The sequence below is a fragment of the Fringilla coelebs genome, assembly GCF_963513975.1.
Source record: "Fringilla coelebs genome assembly, chromosome: 14".
In the NCBI taxonomy this organism is placed as follows: Eukaryota; Metazoa; Chordata; class Aves; order Passeriformes; family Fringillidae; genus Fringilla; species Fringilla coelebs.
Window position 1 is genome coordinate 2,094,273 of NC_140040.1, and position 25,617 is coordinate 2,119,889.

The 25,617-nt window shown below is 43.2% G+C and overlaps 1 protein-coding gene across 2 annotated transcripts in view; it reads left to right on the top strand.

The window, feature by feature from the left end:
• ZCCHC14 (zinc finger CCHC-type containing 14) overlaps positions 1–25,617 on the top strand; it is a 48,235-nt gene that overhangs the window by 12,298 nt on the left and 10,320 nt on the right. For both annotated transcript variants that reach the window (XM_084215402.1, XM_084215403.1), the window contains exons 2-5: positions 1,424–1,547; positions 21,091–21,164; positions 24,231–24,302; positions 24,507–24,616. In XM_084215402.1, coding sequence (XP_084071528.1) covers positions 1,424–1,547; positions 21,091–21,164; positions 24,231–24,302; positions 24,507–24,616 — 380 coding nt within the window. The remainder of the gene's footprint in view (positions 1–1,423; positions 1,548–21,090; positions 21,165–24,230; positions 24,303–24,506; positions 24,617–25,617) is intronic.

Consider the following 25,617-nt stretch of genomic DNA (forward strand, 5'->3'; position numbering starts at 1 on the left):
CCTGGAGCTGCTGGTTTTAAGTTACCCTGAGTGAAGGAGAACTCATTTTGTTATGGCAAGATGCACATTTTCTCCTGTGATTTGTGCCAGGCTAAAAATCCATGCGGAATTCTAATTACAGCTCTCCCTACCAGCAGCTCAGGTTGATTCCAGATGTAACAATTGAATTTCAAGTCACACAGTTCCTCTGAGTAGTTACTGGGAGTGTTTTTGTTGGTCTCAACTCCCTCTTTAAAGCATCTTTTCCTCTTCAAGGTTCTTAAACCCTCTTTTGTTTTGATGCTTCAACCTTCTGCTTGGGCATTGTTAGTGTAGAAGTTTCCATTGAAATATGATCATGACAGGTTATTAAATGGCAAAGACAAGAAAATCAGGGTTTTGCTAAGAATTTTTCATTGCAATTTGTTGTAGAAATGCCTTGAGTCTCCTCCCTGGAGAGATAATGGAGCCCCGTGGAACCACTTATGCTCCCCTGGCATCTGGATGGGAGAGAGTGGGAAGAGAGAAACAGAGGGAAATCCTGGCTTAGGATAAAGACAATTTAATAGGGAAAACAGAAGCCACACATGCAAGCCAAGCAAAGGAATCAATTCTCCATGGATGGGGCAGGGTTTGGCCATGCCAGGGAATCTCATGGGTCATGGTGACTGTGGGAAGAGTATTGGGGTCACTGAACATCCCCTGCTTCCTTCTTCCCCCAGCTTTCCATACTGAGCATGTTGCCACAAGCCTGGAATATCCCTTGGAGCAGCTGTGCCCATGCCCCCGGTCCCAGAGCCCCCTCGGTGTCCCCCCCTCCCGGAGCCCCCTCGGTGTCCCCCCCTCCCAGAGCCCCCTTGGTGTCCCATCCCAAACCCTTGTGTCCCCCCAGGCTCTTTGCTGGTGGGGTGGGATAAGGACCCAAAAAGGCCTCAGCTGTGTCAGCCCTGCTCAGCAGTGACCAAAACATCCCTGAGTTGTCCACAGCTTCCAGCACAAATCCAAACCAGCCTCACACCAGCTACTGTGAAGAAAATTAACTCTACCCCACCCAAAACCAGCACAGTGTCGTAACATAAAAGTGACATTTTCCAAGAGCCCTTTTCCCCAGTTTTCTTGTGGAAAAGTTAAAATCTGTGTGTGCAGAGGTTAAAGGTCTTGCAATCTCTCTCCAATTGACTGCTGGGTGACTATTGTTTAAAAAAGAATTATGCTGTAAGTAGCTTTTTAGATTAGCCAAGATAATCTCAGTTTGTGAATAGCTGCTGACTGAAAGCACTTCCCTGAACTGTTACTTGGGGAATATCAGGAGTAACACCCTCAGTTCTAAGAGAAGCCAACTTCTCCTGAGTGCCTTCCCGGGGGATCCCTCACTCCAGAGAAGGTGTGATGTTTGTGTGTTCCCTCCGTTTGTTTTAATGGATTTTTGTACTTTTCCTTCCAGGTCACTCCAAGGTCAGAGACCCCCATCAACAGTGTCAGTAACAGTTTGGAAAATGTGCTCCACACATCCACACATTCCATGGAGGAGTCACTACCCAAGAGGCCTTCAGGGAAACACTCCAAAGGTGTGTCCTTCTCCTTGTGCTGCTGCCTCAGATCCTTGGTGGTGCTCAGCTTTATTTTCATTTGGGTTGGACACTGGAATTTTGCTGCTTTACTTCTGACTTGGGCAAAGTTACACAGGAGTTTGTAGGAAGTGTGAGTGTCAGGGAGAAATGGCCAGTGAGAGAGGAGTATGCTGATTTTTCCATTAGGAAATAAGAAGGTTTTTTAAGATACCTTCTTTTGAAATACCACCTTTGCTTTCAAGAAATATTCTCTAAGAGTGGGTATCTTGGACATTCCACCTCTCAGCAGGTTATGTCTTGGATAAAGCATATGGTGTTGAGTGTTTCTCAAAGGGAAAAGGCATTTCAACAGTTTGACTGCCACTTGCACCTTTCTCTTGCTTTCCCAAGTGGGAAACTGAGTGAAGAGAAGTGGAAGAGAGGAGAGAGATCTTGCACCTTTCTCTGTTACAAAATAAATCTGTTTTTTCTAATGCTGTATTGGATGCTGACCGGGCTAAAAACTGGCCTTAGCAAATCAGGGTTAACGATTCCATTTCCACACTCCAGGCTCTCTTTGCAAATATAAAAATGTCCAGGCTAAAATGTGACTAGCAGTATTTTTATATAATGCATTTTAAAAATCACTGGTAATGAGGAAAGTCTTTGAACTGGGAGCTGCTCTTTGTGCAGAACAGCTTTTGTGAGCCCTGTAGGGCAGAATTAATCAGGGGAAATATCTGTTCTTATATGTTGCCTTCAAATACCATTAAAAATATTGGCACCATCTAAATTTTTTAATTTGGAATTTGTCCTTTTTTCTTCTCTTCCATTGGCTTCCTACAGAACTTTGCAAATACAGTTTGATACCAGAGAAATTCAAGAATTTCAAAGCACATCTTCACTCAGAGGATCTGAGACAGCTCAGAAAGGGTTAAATGTCCCAGGAAATGTTGACTTGCCTCTACCAGCCCTCCTCTTCAGTGACACACTCCACTGTAATCCCAGAAGTGGAAGGAGCAGTCATTTTTTACAGCCCAGTAATGCTGGAAGTAGCCATTTCTCCAGCTGTAAAAACCATCAGGGTAGAAGAAAACGCAGCACTAAGCAGAAGCATGGCTGGGTTTGTGGCTTTCATCTGATTAAAAATAGGACAGGGTTCAACACTGTTTTCATTTGTACTCACTGATTGCTATTCCAGTACCATATATGCTAAGATTAGTCATGGTACACTGTGAAAATTAATTAGGTTTTGCTCTGATCTGTTTTTCTCTTATAGAATACCTGCCTCGTGTTCAGTTTAATTTACAGACTGCCTCAGTGATGGTTGGGAAAAGGGGGTGTGGAACAAATACTGTTATTCTGCTTTCTGCTTCAACAGAAGTGTTGAGTTCTCCTTGATGTCTTGGGGTTCTGTTTCTTCAGCTTGGAGTGCAATTTAGGATTATTTGCCACCTGAATCCACTGTTCCTGACTTACATTCCTCATTTTCATAGCAAACACAGCTCTTAATTTGGCAGGACCCACCAGCTTTTTAACCTGGAGCACATAAAATTGTCATGAAAGCATGGGATGCTTGATTTTCATATTGTTATTTTTTAGTGAGCCTGGTTTCAGGCAGCTTGACAGGACAGGATTTGTCCCCAGAAGTAGTGAGCTGCCCAAGGTCATCATTCCTCTCCTGGCAAAGCCCTGGAGCTGGAAGAGTCTCAGTTAAAAAGGCTGGAGCTGAAACATGAGAAAGAAAAGAAAAATGACAAAGGTGCAGTATTTGTTGTGCTTAGTTGGATTAGAGACAGTTTGTATTAACCCAGGGAATGTTTTAATCCTGATTTGGAGAGTTGTCAGTAATTTAATTTACTCTCCACAGCTGAACAGTGACTGGGGTTGTAGTAGCTTGGACCTGAAAGCTCTCAGTGACTGTTTTCCTTAATCCACCACTTTTGGCATCAAATGTTGGAGTTCCTACATGGGAGGGAGGCAGGAAGAGAGAGAGAGGAGCATTCTGCTGGATCTCTCAGTGGCAGCGTGTGTGCTCTTGGAAGTGGGAGCTGGAATGTTTGTACAGCTTCGTGCAGAGACTTGTCAGGTACCTGGGAGTAATTTCACCAGAATTGTGCTGCCTCAGGAAATGAATTTATAACAGGAGTGTCAGCCTGAGAAGTGCACCAACCTTTGCTTTTACCTCAGAGGCCCAGCTCACTGTGTGAGCACTGTCAGGCGTTAAATCATAAATTGTGGAATGATTTGGATTGGAGAGGACCTTAAAGATTGTCTAATTCCATGGGCAGGGACACCTTCCACTAGCCCAGGTGCTGGATCTGTGCTGTAATACTCAAGTTGTTGAGAGTGATAAGCAGCAAACTCTTGGGTTTTAATCAAAATTCCTCAGTTTTTCTCTGCTGTTTCTCCAGGCTAAACCCCTTTGTCCCTGTGTACATATGGGATAAACTAGTTGGACATTGCTGCCAAGTGAAAGTTGTGGCACTGGGAAGTTCTGTGCCTGCTGACATAAATATTTTGGGGATCTGTGCTCTATCTGGGCTTTTCTTCTATAAAATAAAGTTGAAAAATTTGCCTTATGCAAGTCAAGAAAAAAATACAGATGGGCTCTGACAGAAGGACTTGGAGCTCTTGTGAAATCCAGCAACTGTAACGTGCTCTGTGAATTGTGCTTTTTATTCCTGTTTTGACCAGTGATTTAGGGCTGTTCAAAGCTGGAGAATTGTTTTAGCTGGAGGTAACTTTGGGAAGTGGAGGCTTTCCCTGTTCTCAGGATCTGCTGTTGTGCTGGAAGCTGCAGTCAGGCTTGTTCACAGGTATTGAGGCACTGACAGATCTCACTGGTCAAGCAGAGCAGAGATAAACACAGATTCTTGGGTTACATACAATTAAAATTCCAAGAGAGATGTGTTGCTTTCTGTCCCTCTTCCCACTGCTCCTAGAATGCAGTCAGGTTTTAATAATGGTTTTAACACCATTTGAACAAAATAAATTAAAATAAAGGTTGGGCATTTTTTATCCCCCAGCCTTTCCCAGTAGAAAGTGGTTTAAAAAAGTCAAGAGTTAAAATTGCTTTTCACTGTTTTGTTTTGCAAGCAATCCTCTGCTGGTAGCAAAGGGAAATTCAAGAAATTCCATTTTTATTCTAAAGTTCAGGAGGAGCTGTGTGACCCATGGGAAGCCCTGTGCACAGAGCTAATTTTTAACAAGCCTGTGGATGTAGAGTTGGGGTAATTCCCAAAAGAGAGTAGTTATTGGTTATCACAGCTGACTGAAAAAATCAGCTTATTTTTATTTGTTAAAAAAAGCAGTAGGAATTTTCCATGCTCCAGAGATGTTGTTAATTACTCTTTTGCTGTCAGGTTCCAAGGATTTGGCCATTAGGTGGAGAGCAGTGGAGGCAAGTCCTGCTCTCTGCATGTGACATACTTTAGCAATGTATTAAACATGCTCAGTGACCACAGCATATTTTCCAAAAGCACAGAGGAATTAAATGCATTAGACCAGATGTTGAAGTGCAGAACAAAAGCAGCTTTATAATAAAGACAGCATAAGTTACAAACATCCCAGGACAGAGACTGTGCAGGCTTCATACTGCCTTTGCTGTCAGTAAAATCAGTAAAAATCTCAGAAAATCAGTAAAATCATGATTTGTCACAGCCTCTGGATGAAGTTTCCTGTACTGGAGGTTTTTGAAGTTGCTCATCCCTGCTCATTTTGCTACTGGCCCTTGCCATGTCCCTCCCCAGAGCGGCCTGGACAGTGATTTCCTCAAGTGAACAAGTCTCATTTTCTGCAAAGTGACAGGAAATCTCCTATTCTTGTGTTTCCTGTATATTTATCTTGCCTTTCCTCTGTTGCCACACAAAACCCTCCAAATTGTCTCCACGCCAGCCTGATTTCAAATGAGGCAACTGTTGAAATCTGATCCTTCTAGAGTGAAGCTGAATCATAATTCTTGCAACACAGAATCTAAGGATAGGCACAAACTGCTTCTGGAGAGTGAGGAGTAAAGCTTTGAGACTGGAAAATGGGGGCAGGAGCCTTTATTCTACAATCTCTTCTCCATTTAGCTCTGCTGAGCACAGGAAAACCAATTGCTTAATTGAAGGGATGCTCTGAGTCCACACTCCAGGTCCTGAAAGCCTCAACGTGTCCCAGACTTGGATGAACGCATGGAATAGGACATGGCTGACTGGATAAAAGTCTGTGGGCATGAAGGAAAACAAGCTCTAAATGCATCTCAGGAATATATTGATTTAGTTTTCAATCAATATTGGGATGTAAATCTATCCCTGTTGGCAGAATCCTGTTGAGCCCAGGTGGGATCACTTGGAGGTGGCCCGTGGTGGTTGTCACGTGCAGCCAGGGCTGGTATCTGAATTATTTCATGACAATAGGCAGCAGCAATGGGTGATGTCAGCCTCCCAGAACTTCTCACCACTATTTTTGCTGCTCTGTTTTCCTTGGCAAAATGTGTTTATACGGTCTTGCACCTCTTTTTTCTCTCCCACTTCCTTGAATCATTCTTTTTCCATAAGAAACCAGGCTGCAGGAGCTCTCCCAGTTTAATGGTGACCAGCAGCCTTTTCCTCTTGAAATGTTTGACACCAGCCTGCTAAAGGGAGACAGAAAATACAGGAGGAGGGGGTAAAAGAGCTCTGAAATCTATTTTGTTCACGTCCAGACTTTAGACTGCCTTGTTCTGCATCAGTTGCGGAGCTGGATTATTCTATTTTTAAGTAACTGCTTCATCTCCAGCAATATTGGGTCAACTACTGGTAGGGTAGGGCTTAAAGAAATATTTAGGCTATGATAATCCTTCAGGAAAAATCTCCCTCTCCCAACTGTATATAATTTTTCAGCTGTTTGTGTATGTCCTTGTTCATTTTCCCTCTGAAGGGAGAGCTCTGCTTCTAAACTTGAGCAATGTAGGTTGAGATCACACACCAGGCAGTGCATTCCTGACCTTCTGTCTCTGCCACACGAGTTGTTTGAGGAATATCAAGTATTTAGAGTGAATTCTAGAAGTCAAACCCAAGGATTAGCGTGCTCCATAAAAGCATCTTTGGTGTTGCATATTTTCCCCTGTGCTACAGGATTATTGTATGTTAAGGAATTTTTTGGAGATGCATAAATCACGTTGCTCAGTGTGGAGTTGAGAGTTCAGTTCAGGTTGGAGGTTTGATTTTGCAATAATACTCAAGTTTAGGGTTTAAAAAGCCATCAGCAACTTTGCATTTCACCTCATGTTTTTATTGATAGTTCAGTTGTCATGTGCTTACAGAAGGCCATTTTATGTCCCCAGAGCCAAGGTGAGTGGTTGTCGTAGAGCTGGGAGTGGAGCTCCTCATGCTGGGGCTGCGCTTGGACTCTGGCAAATTGATGTTATCAGCTGTTAATAAGTTAACTTTTATCTTCTCTCGAGGTTGGAATCAGTATTTCTTTGTCACCCTCACTGCCTCCTTTTGTCTGTAATGAGCCTTGTCAGGAGAGATCTGGGATTGCTGTGACAGGATGGAAAGGGAGAGGAGGCAGCACAGACACTGCTCTGGCTGGATGGGAAGGTGGCTCCTGGCTCTGTCACAGCCTTCTGTGCACACCTGAAACTGCTCCTGGCTGGGTTTGGGATCCATGGCCCCCATTCCTTCCCCTTGTGCTGCACAGGGAGGATCCCAGCACACCAGGAGCTGCAGTGAGGGATGCTCTGTGTGTTTTCCTGTGGCTCTTTTGGAGTTCATCTCACAGAGCATTGTTTAATTTCCTCTGAGCAGTTTTAGTTGTGTCTGCACCAGCTGCCTTGATCCCATATTCCCCTAAATAATGGATATCAAGCATTTAACCTGAGGGCCTTATCCTGAAGCTGCTGAGTGATTCTCTAACTTTGGTCTTGTTTGGACTTCCTGCCTGTTTTTCCTCAGTGGGGAGGTGGAATTGCTCTGCTTCGTCCCTACCTAATTAACTGCTGAGCCTGTTGATTAAATTCATTCAAATTTGACAAAGCTATTTAGAGATTTTATTTACAGTGGTGTCTGCATAGAAGAGACTCATTCATGCTTCCTCCAGGAGAAGTGAGCACAGCTGAGGTACAGCCTGGATCTGTGGGAAATAAGGCTTTGTTTTGCTCCTTGGTAATCCATAAAATCCCAGAATTTGTGTTGGAGGAGAGCTTAAAGCTCATCTCATTCTACCCTTGCTAGTTTCCACTAGCCCAGGTCACTCAGAGCCCCATCATTCATCTTGCTTTTATTTACCCTTGTATTAAAAATAAAGATTTGTGTGCTGGGCAATATAATTTCCTTTTTAAACAGTAGGAAATGAGCAGTTTTCTGCTACAACAGGATTTGACAAAGAACACTTAATTTGGAGGAGTCCATTCAGTTTGGCTTCAGTGGGAGCTGGATGATACTTTTATTTATAATTAATTTAGTCAAGCTACTTTGAAAAAATTGAATTCTAAGAATAGGATGCTGGTAAATCCAGCTGTGCCAAGGATTTTACCTCTCTGTAATGCAATCCTCAGGCACATTCCTGATGTTGGGTAAGGACAGTGTAGTCATCAATATCTATTGTGAGATTATAAACTCATATTTAGTATTATTTGCCTTTTTCCATGGCCCTCTCAGGAGGCCACACATAGGATGTGCATTCCTAGAAGGATTCTCCCATTTCCATGTCTTTGGAGTCCTGGAAGTGCCTTCAGTGGCACAGGAGTTGTTAATGCAGGTGAAATTATTGGTCATTACCTCAACAGCTCTGGCAGCAGCAGCATGACCTTCTTCCCATAATGGAAACAACAAAGCAACTTCAGCTTTTAATTAAAGTCACATTAAATGGTGAAAAACAGTTTTTCTCAGATCTTAATGGTAATGGCTTCATACAGCCCATCTTCTGAGGGAGAAAAAAGGTGTTGGGAGAGCTAATGCTTAAACCTGCATTATTACTGAAAATCCTTAATTAAAAGCAGGAGATGAAATTTAAAATTTAAGAAATTACTGAGGGATAACAAATATGTAATTCAAGACTGAGAAAAAAACCAAAAAAAACCCTCAAGAAGGTACATTTTAACTGCTGCTTTTTGCCTCCTGGCAAATTGCTGCTGCAGCCTGAAGGGAAGTGGCTCAGTGGGGCTGGACATTGCTGTGTCTGCTGCCTGCAGATGGAGAGAGGGATGTGAGAAGTGCTCAGAAATGCTCAGCTGTTCCTTGTGCCTTCAGAATGCAGCACCCTGGAACATCTGGGCATTTCTGAAATAGCCCATTTTGCTGCCATCTTAAACAGGGCCATGCAAGAATTTAGGAAAGAATTTAAAATAAATGGCTTGCTTATCCTATCTAGGCCCACATAGCCCTTAAACAAAATTGGATAAAAATTGGCACTTCAGAGGAGAAAACAGGAGTGATTCACATGTATTCCTAGAAATCCAGCACATCCCTGCCCATTTTACATACTGTCACCACTGTACTAATGACTAAATGGCAATTTTCTGGTGCATGTCATGCTCAGGAAGCTTTTACAGCTGGTTAGTTGTTAGCTGGTAAATGTTCCTTCCCTTAACAGTTTATTCCTAAATCCCCCCATTTTCCCAAGCACATTTTTCATTTCCATCTACCTTTCCATTTAGATGAATTCTTGCCTCCATATCTGAGGGTAATAGGCTTAAAGTACAATAATTTTCTCAATAGGTAGCTGGAGTTTTTAGAGGTATCTGAATATACAAGTTAAAAATGGTGTCATCTCTCACACAGTTTTGGGTCCAGACCTGCAAATTTCTGGGTATTTAAAATGAATCTGAGGTTTTTTGCTTGCCTTTGATGTCAGCATTAGAATTCTCACTGGGGGCTTTTCTCTGCAGACATGGGAGGCTGTGATTTTGGAAAGAATCAGACTGCAGCAGGGAAAAGATACCAAATACTGTAGGACTGAAGAAATGGGTGATGCTGGGAATTGGAAATAATGAATAAATGAAACTGGGGCTGTTCAGCCTGCCATGAAGCTGGGGAGAGACTCTTCATCAGGAACTGGAGTGACAGGACAGGGGGAATGGCTTCAAACTGAAGGAGAGTTGGTTTGAGATGGATATCGGGGAGGAATTCTTGGCTCTGAGGGTGGGCAGCCCTGGCACAGGTGCCCAGAGAAGCTGTGGCTGCCCCTGGATCCCTGGCAGTGCCCAAGGCCAGGCTGGATGGGGCTGGGAGCAACCTGGGACAGCGGAAGGTGTCCCTGCCATGGCAGGGGTGGCACTGGATGAGCTTTAAGGCCCTTTCCCACCCAAACCACTTCATGATTCCATGATGTGAAAGAACAAATGTGAGAAGAGTCCAAGCAGTGGAATTGTGTCCATGAATTGAGTTATGTTGGGGTTGTTTAAAGGAAGTTGTGTTCTCATGTTTAATGACAGCTTAATGGAGTTTTGATGAACGGCGTCTGTTGGAAAGTGCCAGAGCAGAGCCTGATCCTGGGACCTGCATGAAGAGATTGCTGGGGAGGGGAAGCATCTGGAGCTGTTCTTGGATTGATTGTAGGGACTCAGTTGAGAATGAAATCTCATTTGTGGGTTGCAGACAGTGGGAACTCGGGAAGTTTGAGGGGTGCTACTGCCCCAAACCCTCTGAGCCTGGTCCCTTGTGCTCCCTGGAGCCTTCCATGGAATTGTGGATCTGATCTGGTCCTTTGTGCCACACAAGCAGAGGAGACAAATAGTCAACTTTGGCATTGTCTAGGTGCTTTGAATTTTCATTTCTAATTTAGTTTTCTTTTGTTCTTTTAAGCTGGGGAGTCACAGGCTGTAATTATGCAAGACAATGCTTTTGATTAAAGTAAATTTTCTTTCTTGGGTGCACAGGAATGCTAAGCTAAAAGGTTAATGTTTCATTTACTTTCTGGCTTGTTCTTTTATTTCTCCCTGGAAAAAAGAAGGAGAGGGCTTGCTGAGCTGCATGACTTCCCTGCCTGGAGTGGATGCATTTCATCAGTGGAGGGTGTGGGTGCTATTTTTAACCATCACTCAGAGGGGCAACCCTGCTAAAATTACATCATTAATATCCCCAGCTGAAAGGAAATGGCAGAAAACACCACAGGGCCTTTGGAGTTTCTCCCTATTGTGTTTTCCACTCCTGGGGGTGAATTATTCCAGGTGTATCATTCCAGCAGAGTTGTTTACAATCAGTTCTTGTGAAGAGGCCTGAGGAAATGTGTAATAATTTGTCTGCAAAACCAGCAGGTATGAAATAGGTCTTAGTGGCTTAGAGAACTCCTAGTTTGTATTCCTCCCTGTCCCTGTTATTAAGGAGTTCAGGGATTTGCTGGATATCCAACTGTTGCAAAAAAAGGTGGGGACCTGGAGCTTTAGACGTGAATTTTTGCTGGAAGTGGGGTTTGTTTCATTCTGTAGGCCCTGCTAAAGGGTCTGCTGGTGACTCTGGAGATTCAGAGCTTCAGGGCTTGGAGATTTTTAGTGGATGGGGTCTGGTGTTTTTTTGCATTCTCTTTAGCTCAGTTTCTGGGCATTCTCATTGCCCTGGCAATAAAATCTACTTTGGGCTTTTCCCTCCTGTATTTGTTTCCTAGATGTGTTACAGTTATCCAGTAGTGGTGTGGTGTCTCCAAATCAGTTTAACTGCTAAATTAGAACTTCCTTTTGCCACTTTGAATCACTGGTCAAATCTTGTCTGGGATCCAGAAGGAAGGAACAATGAGTTGTACAAAAGTAGAAAAGGGAACAAGAATATTAAAGCCTGAGAACAGAGACACAAAAATTGCCACAAAAGGGGAACCTCACAGAAGTGACTGAGCAGGGATATTTGTTCCTCACTGAGCTGAGCACTTGAATGCATTTGTGGCTCTTGGCAAGACTGTCTGTACTCAAGGATTTTCTATTCCACATGAGTCCCTTAGTCTGGTGTTTTTACATAGCATGCTAAGAGAATTTTTTTGTTGTTGTTGTTAACAAGACTATAATTCCTTAGAAAATAAAAATTGAAGCTGCTATAAAATGACTGTCCTTGCTACTCCTGCCTGTTATTGCAGCCTTAGTCATGAGTTTCCAGTGCTGAGCCTGGTCTCAAAAATGCAGCAAACAGCACGTGCTTATTTACAGGAGCATTAAACCCTGCTGGCCTGGAGCAGCCCTTCCAAACCAGGCAAGCTGCTTCCTTCATCTGCCTTGGAGGCTGAAATGCTGCATTTCTCTGCACTTGGAATCCCTTAACTCCTTTGGGTAGGGGCAGGAATCCTTGGAGCCATCTGATCCCAGGACTGTGGTGTTTTAGTACCAGATGCCCTTCGAGCCAGGGCACGTTGGCTGAGCAGCTGCAGCCTCATCCCCTCCCTCTGGGCCCCAGCCATGCCGATATATGGTTACAAACTGCACCCTCAGGCTGCAAAACAAACCCCCCTGTGCTGGGAGAAATGTATATTTATATATGGAGCACTCAGCTCCTGCCTTGGGCACTCAAAGTTGAAATCCTGCCGGGCAAATCCTCATCAGATACAGGTGGGGTTGGGTTCATGTGGGGTGTTTTAACAGAGCAACAAAGATTATGATTATCTGAGTGGTCTAAAAATCTTTATTCAATCATGAAGTGAATAAAATCTTGGGAGATGGAGGGAAAATAATGGGTAGTAACAGCTTTAGCTCAGTTGCCATTTTGCTCACCTCCAGCCAAGGTGGTTTGTGGTTAGTTCAAGCTGCACCCAAAGGTGCTTTGTGTTTCCCTGGGTGTTGCTTTGAGACTCCATTTGTCCAGTGGTATTTAGGACACTGCTCCACACTTCAAAGCAAGCCCCAGCTCAGGTCCCCAGCTGTGGTGACCAGCTGAATGTGTCACTTTTTGCCGGTTCTGGTTTCCTTTCTGAGGCTGGAATCCTCTCTCTGAGCTCAGGGAGCAGCTGCTCCGTGCAGACCTCCAACTTCAAAGCCTTCAGCTCAGCTGGGTTGGGATATTTGGAATTTAGGGAAGTCTGGATTTCTGGGCTTTGCTGCCCTTTAGCAAAAACCCAAAAGTTTTCTGTCAGTTTTTCCATGGAAAACTGACTTTGCATATGTAATTTTGTAGGTGAATACAACTTTCAGATCAGAATTAATCATGAGGCTCACCTTGGGTTTGAGGGGGCTCAGGGAATTCTATGTGCCAGAGAAAATCCTTTCTGGGGAGAAGCAGGAGATTTCTCTATGATCAGCAAAGCTCCTCTTAAGAATGAGAAACAAAGCCAACATTTTGTTTAAAAGTGCTCTAAGAATAGTAAATAAAATAAGCACTCCATCAGATAAAACCAGACTAAATATACAACTGCATCTTGCTTACCCAGAAAGTAAAATTATTTATATCCAAAGTTGAACATTTCTCTTGATTTCAGAGATGTTTTTGTTAGATAAATTCAACACAGGCAGCCTGCTTATTTAAATTGCCTGTACAAGGCTGATGTTAATGGTTACTGGAGCTGCCCTTTACCCCAGAGTCTGGGGCTTTGCTCACTTTTGCAGGGCTTCTTTTCCATATTTCTGAGCTAACTGGGAGAAGGAAAATGAGTAACTGAGCAAATGAGGTCCAGAGCTACATCCAAAACTTACACTTCTCACTTGTGTGCAAATAGTTGATTAGCTGCAGTTCCATGTGGAATTAGGCAGTAAATACAGTGTGCAAATGGAATTCCTGGAGCCCTTTAAAAATGCAGCACAAAGGCACAAAACCTGAGCACATGTTGAACCTCACTGTGGCTGATCTCTCTGAATTTGTTGTTGAATACCTTTAAACCTTCAGTGTTGCACATATTTACCTAAAATCGTGCTTGGAAATGCCATGGTATCAAATCCCATCCTTCAGGATTCCTTTTTCCCTGCCTTTTGCCTGATATCCCAAAGAGCTGCATCTATCCTTGGGTAGAGCTGTTGGAAATAAGGAATATATTGCTGGGTTGTCCCTGATCTCAAACTCCTGCAGCCTTTTCTGGCTCTATACACAATTTTTGCAGCCAGAGCACCATTCCACATTTCACAGCAGATCCTGGGGGATGTTCCCAGGCCCAGCACCTGCCCAGTGCCATGTGTTGGTGCTCAAATTTAGGGCCTGTTTCACAAATCTGGCCAGTTCAGCAGCCCTTTCTGGCTACTTTATTCTGCAAAAGCTTCTTCTGGCCTCAGAAAAGAAACAAAAAAAAGGCAACTCATCAGGCAGTTGTGTGCTCAGTGGCCATGGCAGGAGGGAGCAGGGATGCAAAGTGCTCCTGGCCTCAAGGATTTGGGCAGAAAACCCTTCAAAACAGGGTTTGAAGCCGTGTCTCAATTCTTTTCAGAGCAGCTGAGTGGTTCTTCAGGGTTTTACATTTTTCTGTCCAAATGGGAGTTTCTCCAGCCTCCAGCACAGGCACTTTGGGGTTTTGGAAAGCTTTTGAATCCAGGGAAGTTGCACAAGCCATCTTTAGGTTGATTGACTTTTGTGGTTGGCTGAAGTGCTGACAGGATCATTCAGGATTACTCCAAAAATGCATGAATTCAGTTAAAAGCTGAGCTATATAGGCTTTTTTAAATTTTAAATATCTGTTTTGGAGAAACATAAGAAGGTCACTTAGTTGGCAGCTTAAATCAGCCAAAGTGAGGAAATAGCAGGGACATGAGAACTCCTGGTTTGATTGGGGTGAGTGATACAATCCCAGCCTGTTATTGCTTCTCTGGGCTGCCAAAACTCAGCTCGTGGCCTGGGTTTTCAGAAAAGCTCTGTAATTATTTCCTGTGGAATATTGCACTTCATAGCCTTGCTCTTCAATTAAAGCAGCATTGATCTGTCACCTGAACTCGTGGTGGAGGGGTGTGTTGGTTTGGATCTTAAATATATTCTGTACATTGGAAGAACCCTTATTTTTCACACAGGAAAATGCCAGATCTGAGAGCTTTCCTCTGCTGACAGAATTTTTTCATTATCTCCATGAAACTTTAATTTCCAGGGTTTTCCTGTTGAGGAGCAGCCAGCCAGAAGACTTTCTTGCTAACTAGTAAAACTGTTCTGTTTGCTTACAAGTTTTTTCCCCAGCTGCACTTTCCTTTTCCATGGAAAACTGTTGTCCACTTGTAGTTTTAAGGGATAGCTGCAGAAAACTGGATTGGATGGTGGATGCTGTTTTGAGGCTGAGCAGGATCCAAATGAGTCCAACTCAAATTGTATCTTCATTTTTCTGTAGAACTTCAATAATTTTAAATTTATTTTTTTTAATCAATCTAAACATTCAATTTAAGTATTTCTTAACAAGCAGCAGCTTTATATTTGCAGAAAGTATTTGGGTTCACTTCCTTGTACAAATTAGGCCTCTTCACACAGTGTTTTCTCCATCCATAACCACTGCAGGATGTGAAAACAGGTTAATATTGTTATAAATTGTCCTTCTGGAGAGGTCTGAGATGTCACTAATAGAGTAACAACAGGTCATTTTCACATGACAATTCAATGCAATGAACTGCAGAGAGAATTGCTTCATCTATTCTTACTTTTGACTTTTCTAGAAATATCAAGATGAGATGATTTTCAAAAATAAACATTTGTTTCTTTGCCTGTTTTCCCTCAATATTTGAAATACTTTTCCATGCTGTTGAGTGGGAGCATTTTCCCCTCCAGTATCTCCACAGACGAGCTCACGGCTTATCAGTTAAATTAATGATGCATTTAATTGTTTGCTGCACTTCCATGTAAGGGTGTGTTTGGTGTTTTCTGCCTCCCCAGAGCAGTTTCTGTACCTGCAGCTCTCCCACAGCAGAGAGCACCTCCTGTCCTCCTGCTCTGGACTCTGGCCCATCAGCTGATGCAGATCAGAGATCTCTGGGGAGGTTTGTGCAGCAGTTAATGTGTCATGGAACACACCAAGGTGTGTTTTTGCTGCCTGTAAAATAGAGCAGAGTTCAAATGGAATGGTTTCAGTGCCATCCTCTCCAGATCCTGAGTGTTCAGAGCCTGTTGGGTGCAGGGTTGGAAGTTGCAAGTGAGGCTTTGGGATGCTCTTCCAGGGAAATCTTCCTCTGGAATCACCTCAGGGACAGCTCAGCAGGGCCAGCCTTTAGTGCCAGATCAGATAATTAGAAGATAATATTAGAATATCTGTTAAAAGATTATATTGTCATTCTGTGGTTTGTTAAAAGAGTTTTAGTAAATAAACACAAGTCTGACCTGATCTGAGCTCTGGAGGTGTCCAGGGCATCACTGGATGTGGCACTCTGGGCTGGTGACATAGTGGGATCTGTCACAGATGGGTTTGATGGCCTTGGAGCTCTTTTCCAACCTCACTGATCCTGGGATAGCACCAACACCAAGTTCTTGGCACCCTAAAGATGCTGATCATGTTTAGATCTCAGTTCTCATCCTACAGACTCAGACCCTAATATTTAATTCTACAGGTTTTCCTCAGGCCTCCATTATTCCTGTAAAAAAATAATTGAAGTTTTGAGAAGTAGGAGACAGGGAAATCAAATTTAGTGATGAGAAAACTCAGTCCTTGTGTGTATGTGCAGAAGAGGATCAGTGTGTGTGCTGGGAGCAAGAGGGTATCCTGGATTTTTATCATAGCCTGGATAAAAAGCTTTAGAAAGATTTAAAAAGTGAAAGCAGGAAGTTTTCTACAAAACAGCCCAAAAAACTCCTCTCTTAAGCTGATACTTATAAGCAGTCAAAAAACCCAAACAAAAGCCCCACAAACCCCTTTAATTTCTGGTCTTTTGTTGCCATGAATGTGCTTTGCATGGAGCAAATAAATTATTTTCTCTGTTTTCTTTCCCTCCTGCCTGTATGTGTGGGAATATAAATCCTGGTGGGTTTGTGGGGAGCCTCTGTGGGATTTTGTTCCCAGATTTTGGCATCTGCTGGGCAGCAGGAATTGGGTAATGCTGCTTTGGAAGCATTTCTTCAGCACAAAGAGGAGATGTTGCCTTGTGAAAGTGGTGGTGCTGCATTTCTGCCCACTTCTGTGTAAACAGGGATGTGGAAAGGATTTTATGAGGTCCCTTTTGTTCCACTTTTTCAACACAAACTCAGTTGCTTGTCATGGTGTTTGATGCCTCTTTCCATGAATGAAAATCTAATAAATCTTTTAGTCCAGAGGCCTCATTTACGATTATGGCCTCCTAGAGAAAGGATTTTAATTAGGTTTGGGATTTTTTTTTTTCCAGCTTAAAAATAACTTGGAGCCTTTCTGCTGTTTTTGGTTAAGTACCACAAACCAAAATGTTCAACCCAGTTTCAGGAGATTGAGATTTTGCCATCTGGGGAGTGGCATTTCCATGCTACATCCCACCCAAACTGACCCTGCATCCAGGGATTTCATCAAAGGAAGTCCTCTAGGTATGGAGTGCTGAAATATTGGATTTTATGGAAAAGGGTTGGGCCACAATCAACAGTCCTGATTTATTTTGAATTTACTTTTTCAGGAGGAGCACAAAATTCTCAAGATTGAGGCACTGATCTATTTAATCCTTTTATTAGGATGGATCCAGAAACTGTAAAGAAGGAATTATAAAAAGATCAATATCTGATTGATGTGGCTTCCCAAAATGTCTCTTCTGCTCTTGCCCACATCCAGTGCAGGTTTTACCCTGACCTTTACCAGCCAGGAATGGCAAATCCTGAAGGGTTGGAATTGGCCTTTTGCTTTGTGTAGCTGCTGACATTTTGGGAAGAGGAGGAGATCCAAGCTCCTGCTTTTTTGGAGAGAGACCAGAAATCCAGAGGATTTAACACCTGGTGTGAGCAGAGGGTGGGAATTGTGTCTCTTCACAGGAGCACTGAAGTGAGCAGATGAGAAATGCTCCAATATCAGCCAAAAGGGTGAAAATCCCCGGCTGGAAGACAGAAAACAGGAAATATGAAAATAAAAAATAGGAAAAAAACCAGGAAAAAAGCCCCCAGGAAATAGGAAAATGAGGAAAGCAGAGCTGAGTAAAATGTCTGCAGGCTCCTGGCTGTTTTCCCTGGCTGCTGGGGCAGGGTGGGAGGCAGGGCTGGAGGAGCAGATGAGGTGACGTCGCTGCTGTCCTGGCTCTGCTTCCTGGCTGTGCCTCAGTGCTGGAGGATTCCACACTCAGCCTTCCATGCTGGATCCAATGAAATGTACTCCAAAACTACATGGAAAATGCTTCTCTTGTGTTTAGAGAAAGCAGCAAATAATAATGGTTTTAAAACCCAGGGATGATGCCAGAAGGTCCTGGGAGCACCAAGGGTGCCACAGCCTTGCTGGAGCTTCTCCTGCAGCCCTGAGGTTCTCCAACCCTCTTTGTTTTCCTCTGCCCCTCTCCTGGGGATCTCATCCAGCTGTTCCACTCACCTGCTGGAATTTCCCAAATATTTCTGGATAAATCTCCACAGGAAAAGGCCTCATGTGCCCCTTTGCCAGTGCAAATATACTCTGGGAATCTCCTGAATTAGGAACTTTAAATTTTTGTGTCCTCTGGGTTGGGAAGTTGGAGTTTTGCTGAATTCAGCATCCTGAAAAGCCATCAGTATCATGTGTCCTTAATTCTGTACAAAGGGTTTTCTGCTCCTGGACTCATTTATTGGGATACTGAGTAGAGTCAGCTCTTTTAGCTTTTGAGAGTAAAAGCAGTAAATAAAAATCTCTTTTTTCCCCCCCTTTGTACTTGGTGGCTGGCACCTTTTCTTCTGGAGTTCTGTAGCACTGATTGAATAAAGTTAAGCTTCGGGATAGGTTTAGGAAGGTTATTTCAATAAAACCAACCAGAAGTTAAACAACACACTGAGTAGGTGAGAGGCCACAGATCACAAACATACAACTTGATAAATTAAACAAGATTTCTTCAGGCAGGTGATGTTTTTCATGGTATTTTAGATAGCTGGGAGAAAATTCCTGGAGCTCTTTGTGTAATATTAGGAATTATGCAATTGGTTGTCCCTAAAGCCTGTGCTCCAGGACATGATCTGCATTTCCTCCTCTAGAACAGAGCTCATCTTACAAGATCAGGGCAGAAATCTTTACCTAAAGGTCCATTTTTCTAATTGCAGTCCTTTTCCATGATAAATTCACTGCAGTGGGTTTTATGCACTGGGCAAGTTCAGCCCAGACTTTGAGCAGGAAAAGGTTGTGGCACTGTCAGCACCACGAAATCCAGGGGTGATTTAAGGTTTGTTATTAACCCACAGAGTAAAACAGGAATAGCTTGGTTTTATGTCTCTGAGTAATCCAATTCTGCTGGAATTGCTGGAGATGATAAATGAATGTCTGGAAGAGATGGGTTTTGAATCCTTTAGAAATGCCAAATGATAAGAACAGTTGCAGAAAAGTGATGCTGGGTTTGCTATAAACAACAAATGTTGCATAACACTGGCTGTGTTTTTCAAAACCAGATGTTGCAGCAGTTGACACCAGGATTTCTGCAAGTTATTTGCTCATCTTTCAGCTGCTTCACCAGATTCCCCCTCTCAATACCCATTTTACACATTCTTTCTCATTTTAATCCCGTAGTACTCACAATTCCAATCAATATTCAGTTTATTTTAGCTGTGATCACTACTCAGGGGGCCCTGAATTCTCTTAAATAAATGTACTGAGGTAGATTTTTTTGTAATTAACCTTTCCAAATCTTCATGTTCAAACCTTTATACCGCTGAATATTGTCTGGATGGCTCAGCAATGTCTGGTGAGCAGATTTATCCCTGTGGTACTCAGCATGTGGCACAAAATCATTTCAGAAGCGTGAGAGGAACCCAGTGAAATCTTTTGAAAGGAACAAACCTCTCCAAAAAGCAGAATGTGCAGGAGAAAGCAGTAAGTAATGAATTGACATTATTCCTAAGCCCAGGGATTGATGTAAATATAATTGGGAATTACATGGAAGAAGAACAGTTGTGAGGATCAGAACAGGAATGTTCCATTTCTCCATGTGAAGACAGCCACAAACATCTGTAGAGCTGAATTTGGGGGCTTTCAAAATTTTCACTGCAAATAAGACTCAGAGATTTTTAAGCAGCCAAGACCCAGGTGGCAACATTTGTGATTGAGCAGGACCTGTGTGCTCCCCTGAGACCCCACGTGCAGAGCTGTGTCCAGAGGAGCCAGTGGAGCTGCTCCAGAGCTGGAGCCAGGCTGGGACACCTGGGGGTGCTCACCTGGAGAGGAGAAGCTCCAGGGAGAGCTCAGAGCCCTTGCAGGGCCTGAAGGGGCTCCAGGAGAGCTGGAGAGGGACTGGACACAGGGAATGGCTCCCACTGCCAGGGAGTGGATTTAGATGGGATTTTGGGAAGGAGTTGCTCCCTGGCAGGGTGGGCAGGCCCTGGATCCCTGGCAGTGCCCAAGGCCAGGCTGGACAGGGCTTGGAGCACCTGGGACAGTGGGAGGTGCTGGGGTTGGAGCTGGATGGGCTTTAAGGTCCTTTCCAACCCAGACCATTCTGGGATTCTCTGAGGACATGGTAAAAAAAATTAAAATGCCTCAATGAAACCTTCAGGCCACAACTGTTAGGAAACAGAGGAAACTCAAGCTTCAGATGAGCTTTGGGTGGAGCCTCCCTGGGGACAGGGACAAGGGAGGTGACACAAGCCAGGTCCCTGTTGCAATGGTGCTCCTGTAATTTCACTGCAGTGTTTTGTTGGGCACTCAGGAGGAAGTTCCATGTGATACACATTGGTTGGAGTCTTACTGATAACAAAAAGTTAATAAATAGTCCTGAAAACAGGTTAGCAGCTTGTAAATGGTGATTCTGTGGAAATAAAGTGACAGAATTCTGGGCTGTCCTTGTTAGGACTGCTCAGTGAAAACACTCCATGCATGGCACGTGTCCCTTCAGGCACCTGGCACTCACAGGTGAAATTTTAGTGATTCTGGATTGGGATAAATCTGCTTTTACAGTTTTAAGCCAATGTAAATTAACTTTCTGTAAGAAAAAAATCCATGTGTGTATCCCCATGTGTGCAGTCAGAAGGCAGGAGGAATTTAGAAGAGAATAGAAAGTTGGTGAAATAAAGGTGTGTCATGGTGAATTCCTGATCTGGGTGTCTTGGGAAGTGGGAGTCTCCAAGAACTCAGCACACCAAATATCTGATGTGTAAGATGACCTGTCCTGGCATTCTATCCTTTGCACACTCAAATCCTGGTTTTACTTACACCTTATTCCAGTGGAGGCTGAAGTTTTCTGTGAAGCTGCAGGAAGGGAGGAGTCAGGATGTGAACAGAGCCATGAAACCACACTGAACTTGTCAAACCAGGCCCTGCAAACATGGAGAGTTCTTCCTCATCCCAGCTTCCCTGGGAGGGATGGTGTTTATTCCTTGATGTTATTAAGATAATTCCATGTGTGTGTAGTGTGTTATTACAGGGATGAGTGGGGTGAGAAGAGCTTTGCTTGGAATGGATTATTTGGGTTGAAATTAAGCTTTCCCAAGTCTGGAAAGCAGCATGACATGGTGGTACCAACATTCCTGAGGGAGGAAGTTGGAACTGGGCACCTGGAACACCTCCACAGATCATGGGATGCTCTCAAAACAAGGCCTGGCACTTCCCAAAAGTCATCACTTCTGTCTGTATTTAGGGATATCCTCCTCATTCTTCTTCTCTCTTTGTTTTTCCATAGTGAGTGTTGAAAAAGTGGAATTAAAGGGGCTGGCACACAAGAAGAATGAAAGAAATGTTGAGTATTCCTTTGAGGTAAGTTTGGGTTTCCTTTCCTATGAAAAAAGGGAGGATGATACTTAAAGGGGCGTGGAGGAAATTTTCAGATTTTATTGTTAGATCCTAAAAATCCTTTGTGAAAGCAGAGCTCCTTTGGGACTGATAGTTTTTAATCAATGATTTGAAAGTCATAAATGGCTGTGGATGATGCAGAGGTTGGTAGGTGGGGATTGGCAAAAAAAAGACCCCAAAAACCATTTTAATGCAGGAAAAATTTGGCAGTGTTTATTTAGGGGGAAATGTGATGCCACACTTAAGGGATATTATCCATATCTATATCCAGTGTCCATTCTTCTGCTGGAATGCAGGAGCCAGAGGGAATTTCAGTCTTAATCTGGACAGAGAACAATGTGGGCTCTGAGGGCACAGCTGCTGGAAAGAGGCAGGGAGGGAGTCTCTGATGGGATGTGGCTCCAAAAGATTGAAGAGCACAGAAAAGCTTTGGGAGCTCTTCAGGGCTGAGTGCTGGGTTTCTCTTGGGAGCTCTCAGAGGAACCCATCACACCCGAGATAGCCCAGCTACCCCAAACAGCCCAAAATCAGCAGGAGGCTTCTGAGGCAGTGTTGGAAACAGAAAAAAGTTTAATAAAAGGCAAAATAACAAAGCTCTTACTGAGAAAAACCAAGCCAGGGCCAGAGGCTCTTGCTGCTGCTACAACACCCCACAAAAGCAAATATTTCTTTTGTTCTTTTCCTTTTCTAGTGAATTACCTAGGTGTGACCTCTTGGCTCTGTCCAATTGGACAGCCCCAGGTCTGAGGTGAAGTCCCAAAGGTCCTGTGAGGTGTCTTTGGGAGAGAAACTTCTGGGCTTTTTGCCTTTTTAAGCAGACAATAATTGAGTCACTCCATCAACAGGGGGCACATTCCTACCCTTGAGGAAACCTCTGTGGAGCAAGAGTTGGGGGAGTTGACTGGAAGGGGACTTTCACTATGGTCTGAAAGTGTTTCCAAAGGGGATAAAACCCTTCCCAGCAGAGGGGTGTGCATCCAGCAGGAAGGGCTGGCCTGGGTGGCAGTGGGAGCAGTGCCAGTGGCACTGAGAGTGGCAGTGGGAGCTGTGCTTGGAATGGTGTGGCTGAGCAGCCAGCCCAGGAGTGGGGCTCAGCCCCCATCCCAGCCCAGGAGTGGGGCTCAGCCCCCAGCCCAGCCCAGGAGTGGGGCTCAGCCCCCAGCCCAGCCCAGGAGTGGGGCTCAGCACCCAGCCCAGCCCAGCCCAGCAGCAGCTTCCCCTCTGCTGCAGCCTGGGCTCTGCTCCTGTCCCACTGCAGGGATGAGTTCATCCCCTGGAGCCCTGGGGCAGTGGAAATGGGTGCTGCTGAGCAGCTGACAAATTGCTTTTCTACCAGCTGGAGTGAAGTATTCTGAAGTTTGGGATGCACAGTCCAGAAAACAGCTTTGGTTTGTTTGATGAAACAAAGTGGGGGGTGAGAAAAGGAGAACCCAGAAGGAACAAGGTGGGAGAATCCCAATTATCCACAACTTTCACCAAGTTATTCCTTAAAACTTCTCAGCATCTGTTAGGATTTTGGCAGCAGTAACCTCTGCAGGACTGGATTCATGGAGAATGTCCCAAATTTCCTGAATCCCCGATTGTTCCAAATGTCATCCATCACAGACAGGATTTTTCCAAGGGCTTTTCAAGCTCTGTATGAAGCCTGCAGTTGTCTCCACTCCAATTAAGATCTCGTGAAACTTCTTTTCCTATTACAAATTTTTCTATAAATAACAGAAATTACTGTACCCAGTGTTTGCCTCAACAGCCTGAACCAAAGGAAGAGCAGAGACTTCAGCTGAGTTGATAAATTGCTGTTTGCTGGGTTAAAAACCCAATTATGGAATGGTTTTGTTCGGTTCAGGAGCTTGGGAATAGCAGGTCAATGGATGGAGCAATTTAGTGTTTGCAGTGCTATTGTTCCCCCATTTACAGTTCACATTATTGTTTTATAAGTATTGAAAATTCAAGTTAAAACAGAAGTCATGACAGTTTTTGAGTTATTACAGAACTAGAAAAAAAAGAGTATATTTCCTGTACTTTCTGAAATTCCTTGTGAATTTTAAAAAAATATTTATTTACCACAAGCTGTAAAAAAAAACCAACCCACAAACTTGGTAAAACTGCTCGAGTTCCTGTCTTCTTTCCCCCCCCTTTTTTTTTTTTGTGTAACAGCTCTGCTGAGAGGAAATTCCTCCCTTATGTAATATATTTTGAAATCCTCTCCTCTCCCCACTCTTTTTGGCAGCTTTTGGATGGCTGGAAAAACTTTGTGTATGTTTGGAGTTGTCATTGAAACGAGTGTCATGTGAGAGGCTGCTCTGTGATCCCCAAACTCCCACCCAGCTCCTTCCCTATGGATCCAGCTGCCTCCCAGATGCTCCAGTGGATATTTTGGATCCATAGGGATTCATCCCTGGCCTGTCTCGTGGTGATTTTCCTCAAGCCAAGAAATCTTGATTTTTGGCTTGATTAAACTTCATCTCCCAAGTAATAAATGCTTCCATATCCAAGGGTGTCGTGACTTGTTTGTGTGGGAAGAAATACTGAATATTCCCTTTTTTTAGAGCATGGACAAGATGGAGTCTGGAGCAGGAGCTGCAGGTTTCACTGGGAAGGTTTTGCCTGGATTTTTGCTGCCAGTCCCAATTTCTGGTGGCATATGGAGTTGATTAATTAGCAATAGGCAGCCTTGTGTGGGGGGAGCCGTTCCTGTTGGAAAGCAGATCCTACAAACCAGCTGTTTTCTTTAACAATAATGAGGGGAAAAAATTCCATTACTCTGTGGTTGCTTGCTTAACTCTGGATGTCTGCAGTGTGTAAGGGCTGTGTAAACTCTGAGGGGCTTTTCCAAGCATCCAGAGCAGTTGATAAATGTAAAACCAGCAAGAATTGGGCAGCAATTTGTCCTTGTGCACAAAAAAAAGTGTTTTCTTCTTGATGTCACCCATCACAACATCTGTGAGGGGCAGTTGATACCAATTACTGAATTTTGAGGAACCAAATGAAATTAATGACTAAAGCAAATCCTTGTTGTTTCTCCCCAAGGTCCTGTGGTCTGATTCTTCAGTGACGTTGGTAACCAAATCTTCTGCTGAAGTGACTGAATTCATTTCAAAGGTAAAGACAATAAAAAAAAGACTTTAAAAAGGAAAAAAATGTTTTGCCCCTCTCTCTCATTTTGTTCTGTGATACTTCTCAAAATGTGCCAAGATAATTCAGATTGAATTTCGTAAAATATTTGATATATAACAGGAAGTGGCTTGAATCTCATAGAAATAACAAAACTTTTCACTTTTAATTTGTCATATCCTCCCCCTTTAGCTGTCTCAGCTGTATCCAGAAGAAAACTTGGAGAAATTCATTCCCTGCTTAGCTGGTCCAGATTCATTTTACCTGGAAAGGAACCACATGGACCTGGAATCAGACCTGAGGTATGCTGGGATTTTGTGAGGTTTTTATCTTGACACTGGGCTTCTTTCATTGAGAAAAAGAAAAAAAAAACCCCAGAAAATAGAAATATTATCTCCATATTCTAAATTACCTCAAAGAAATTAGAGCCTGATCCTAAGCTTTTTTCCTGGATGTTCCATTAATTCCAGTGCATAACAATTTTTCAAGAATTCTTTCTTCAGAAATACAGATGGTAATAATATTCTGTATTAAGCTTCCTGGAGAATTGATATTTCCTCATTCCTTGTGAAGAACTAATAGAGGATCACTGGCTTTGCAAAAGTTTGTTTTGGACTCAAAAATAACCAGAATTGTTTCAAACAACCACTCAAAACTCAGGAAAAAATAGAAGCCTGAATATTCACCCATCTGTATTGAGGAATGGGTTTTGGGGATTTTTTTCCCCGTTCGGAGTTTGTATTTTTTCAGTCATTTTAGGTTGTCATTTTACTTTAATTTTAAAAAGTTAGGCATGTATTTAGATATTATGAAATTGTTATATTTTTGGAAGTCTTTAACAGTTAAGAAACTTTTTGAAGCCTTATCTTGTACCTCCTCAAATTATCACAAATCATCTGGCCATTATTTAATATAAACCAGTATTTTAAATATCATAATCTGTGGCAGATCACATCAGGTTTCTCTTTCTAAAGAGGATTTTCCTAGGAAAAATGGAGTGACTTAAATTCCTTTCAGCTGCTACTGTCTTTATCTACACAAAACGAGATTATTGTAATATTAATATTATTCTGATCCTAATATGTTATTATTATAAAATTAAATGACACTTTAAAATATTAATTCATTTATTAGAGCCTCTCCTTTCTACTTTTTTTTCCCTAAGCCACGGTGGATGTTGGTTTTCCATAGGCAGCAGCCAGCAGGTGCAAGCCTGGATTGTTTTTCATGGCAGGCAGCATTCCTGCTGCCTTGCTGTGCTCCAAGGAGGGTTTGGGAGGCTGCAGGGAATCTGTGTGGCTGC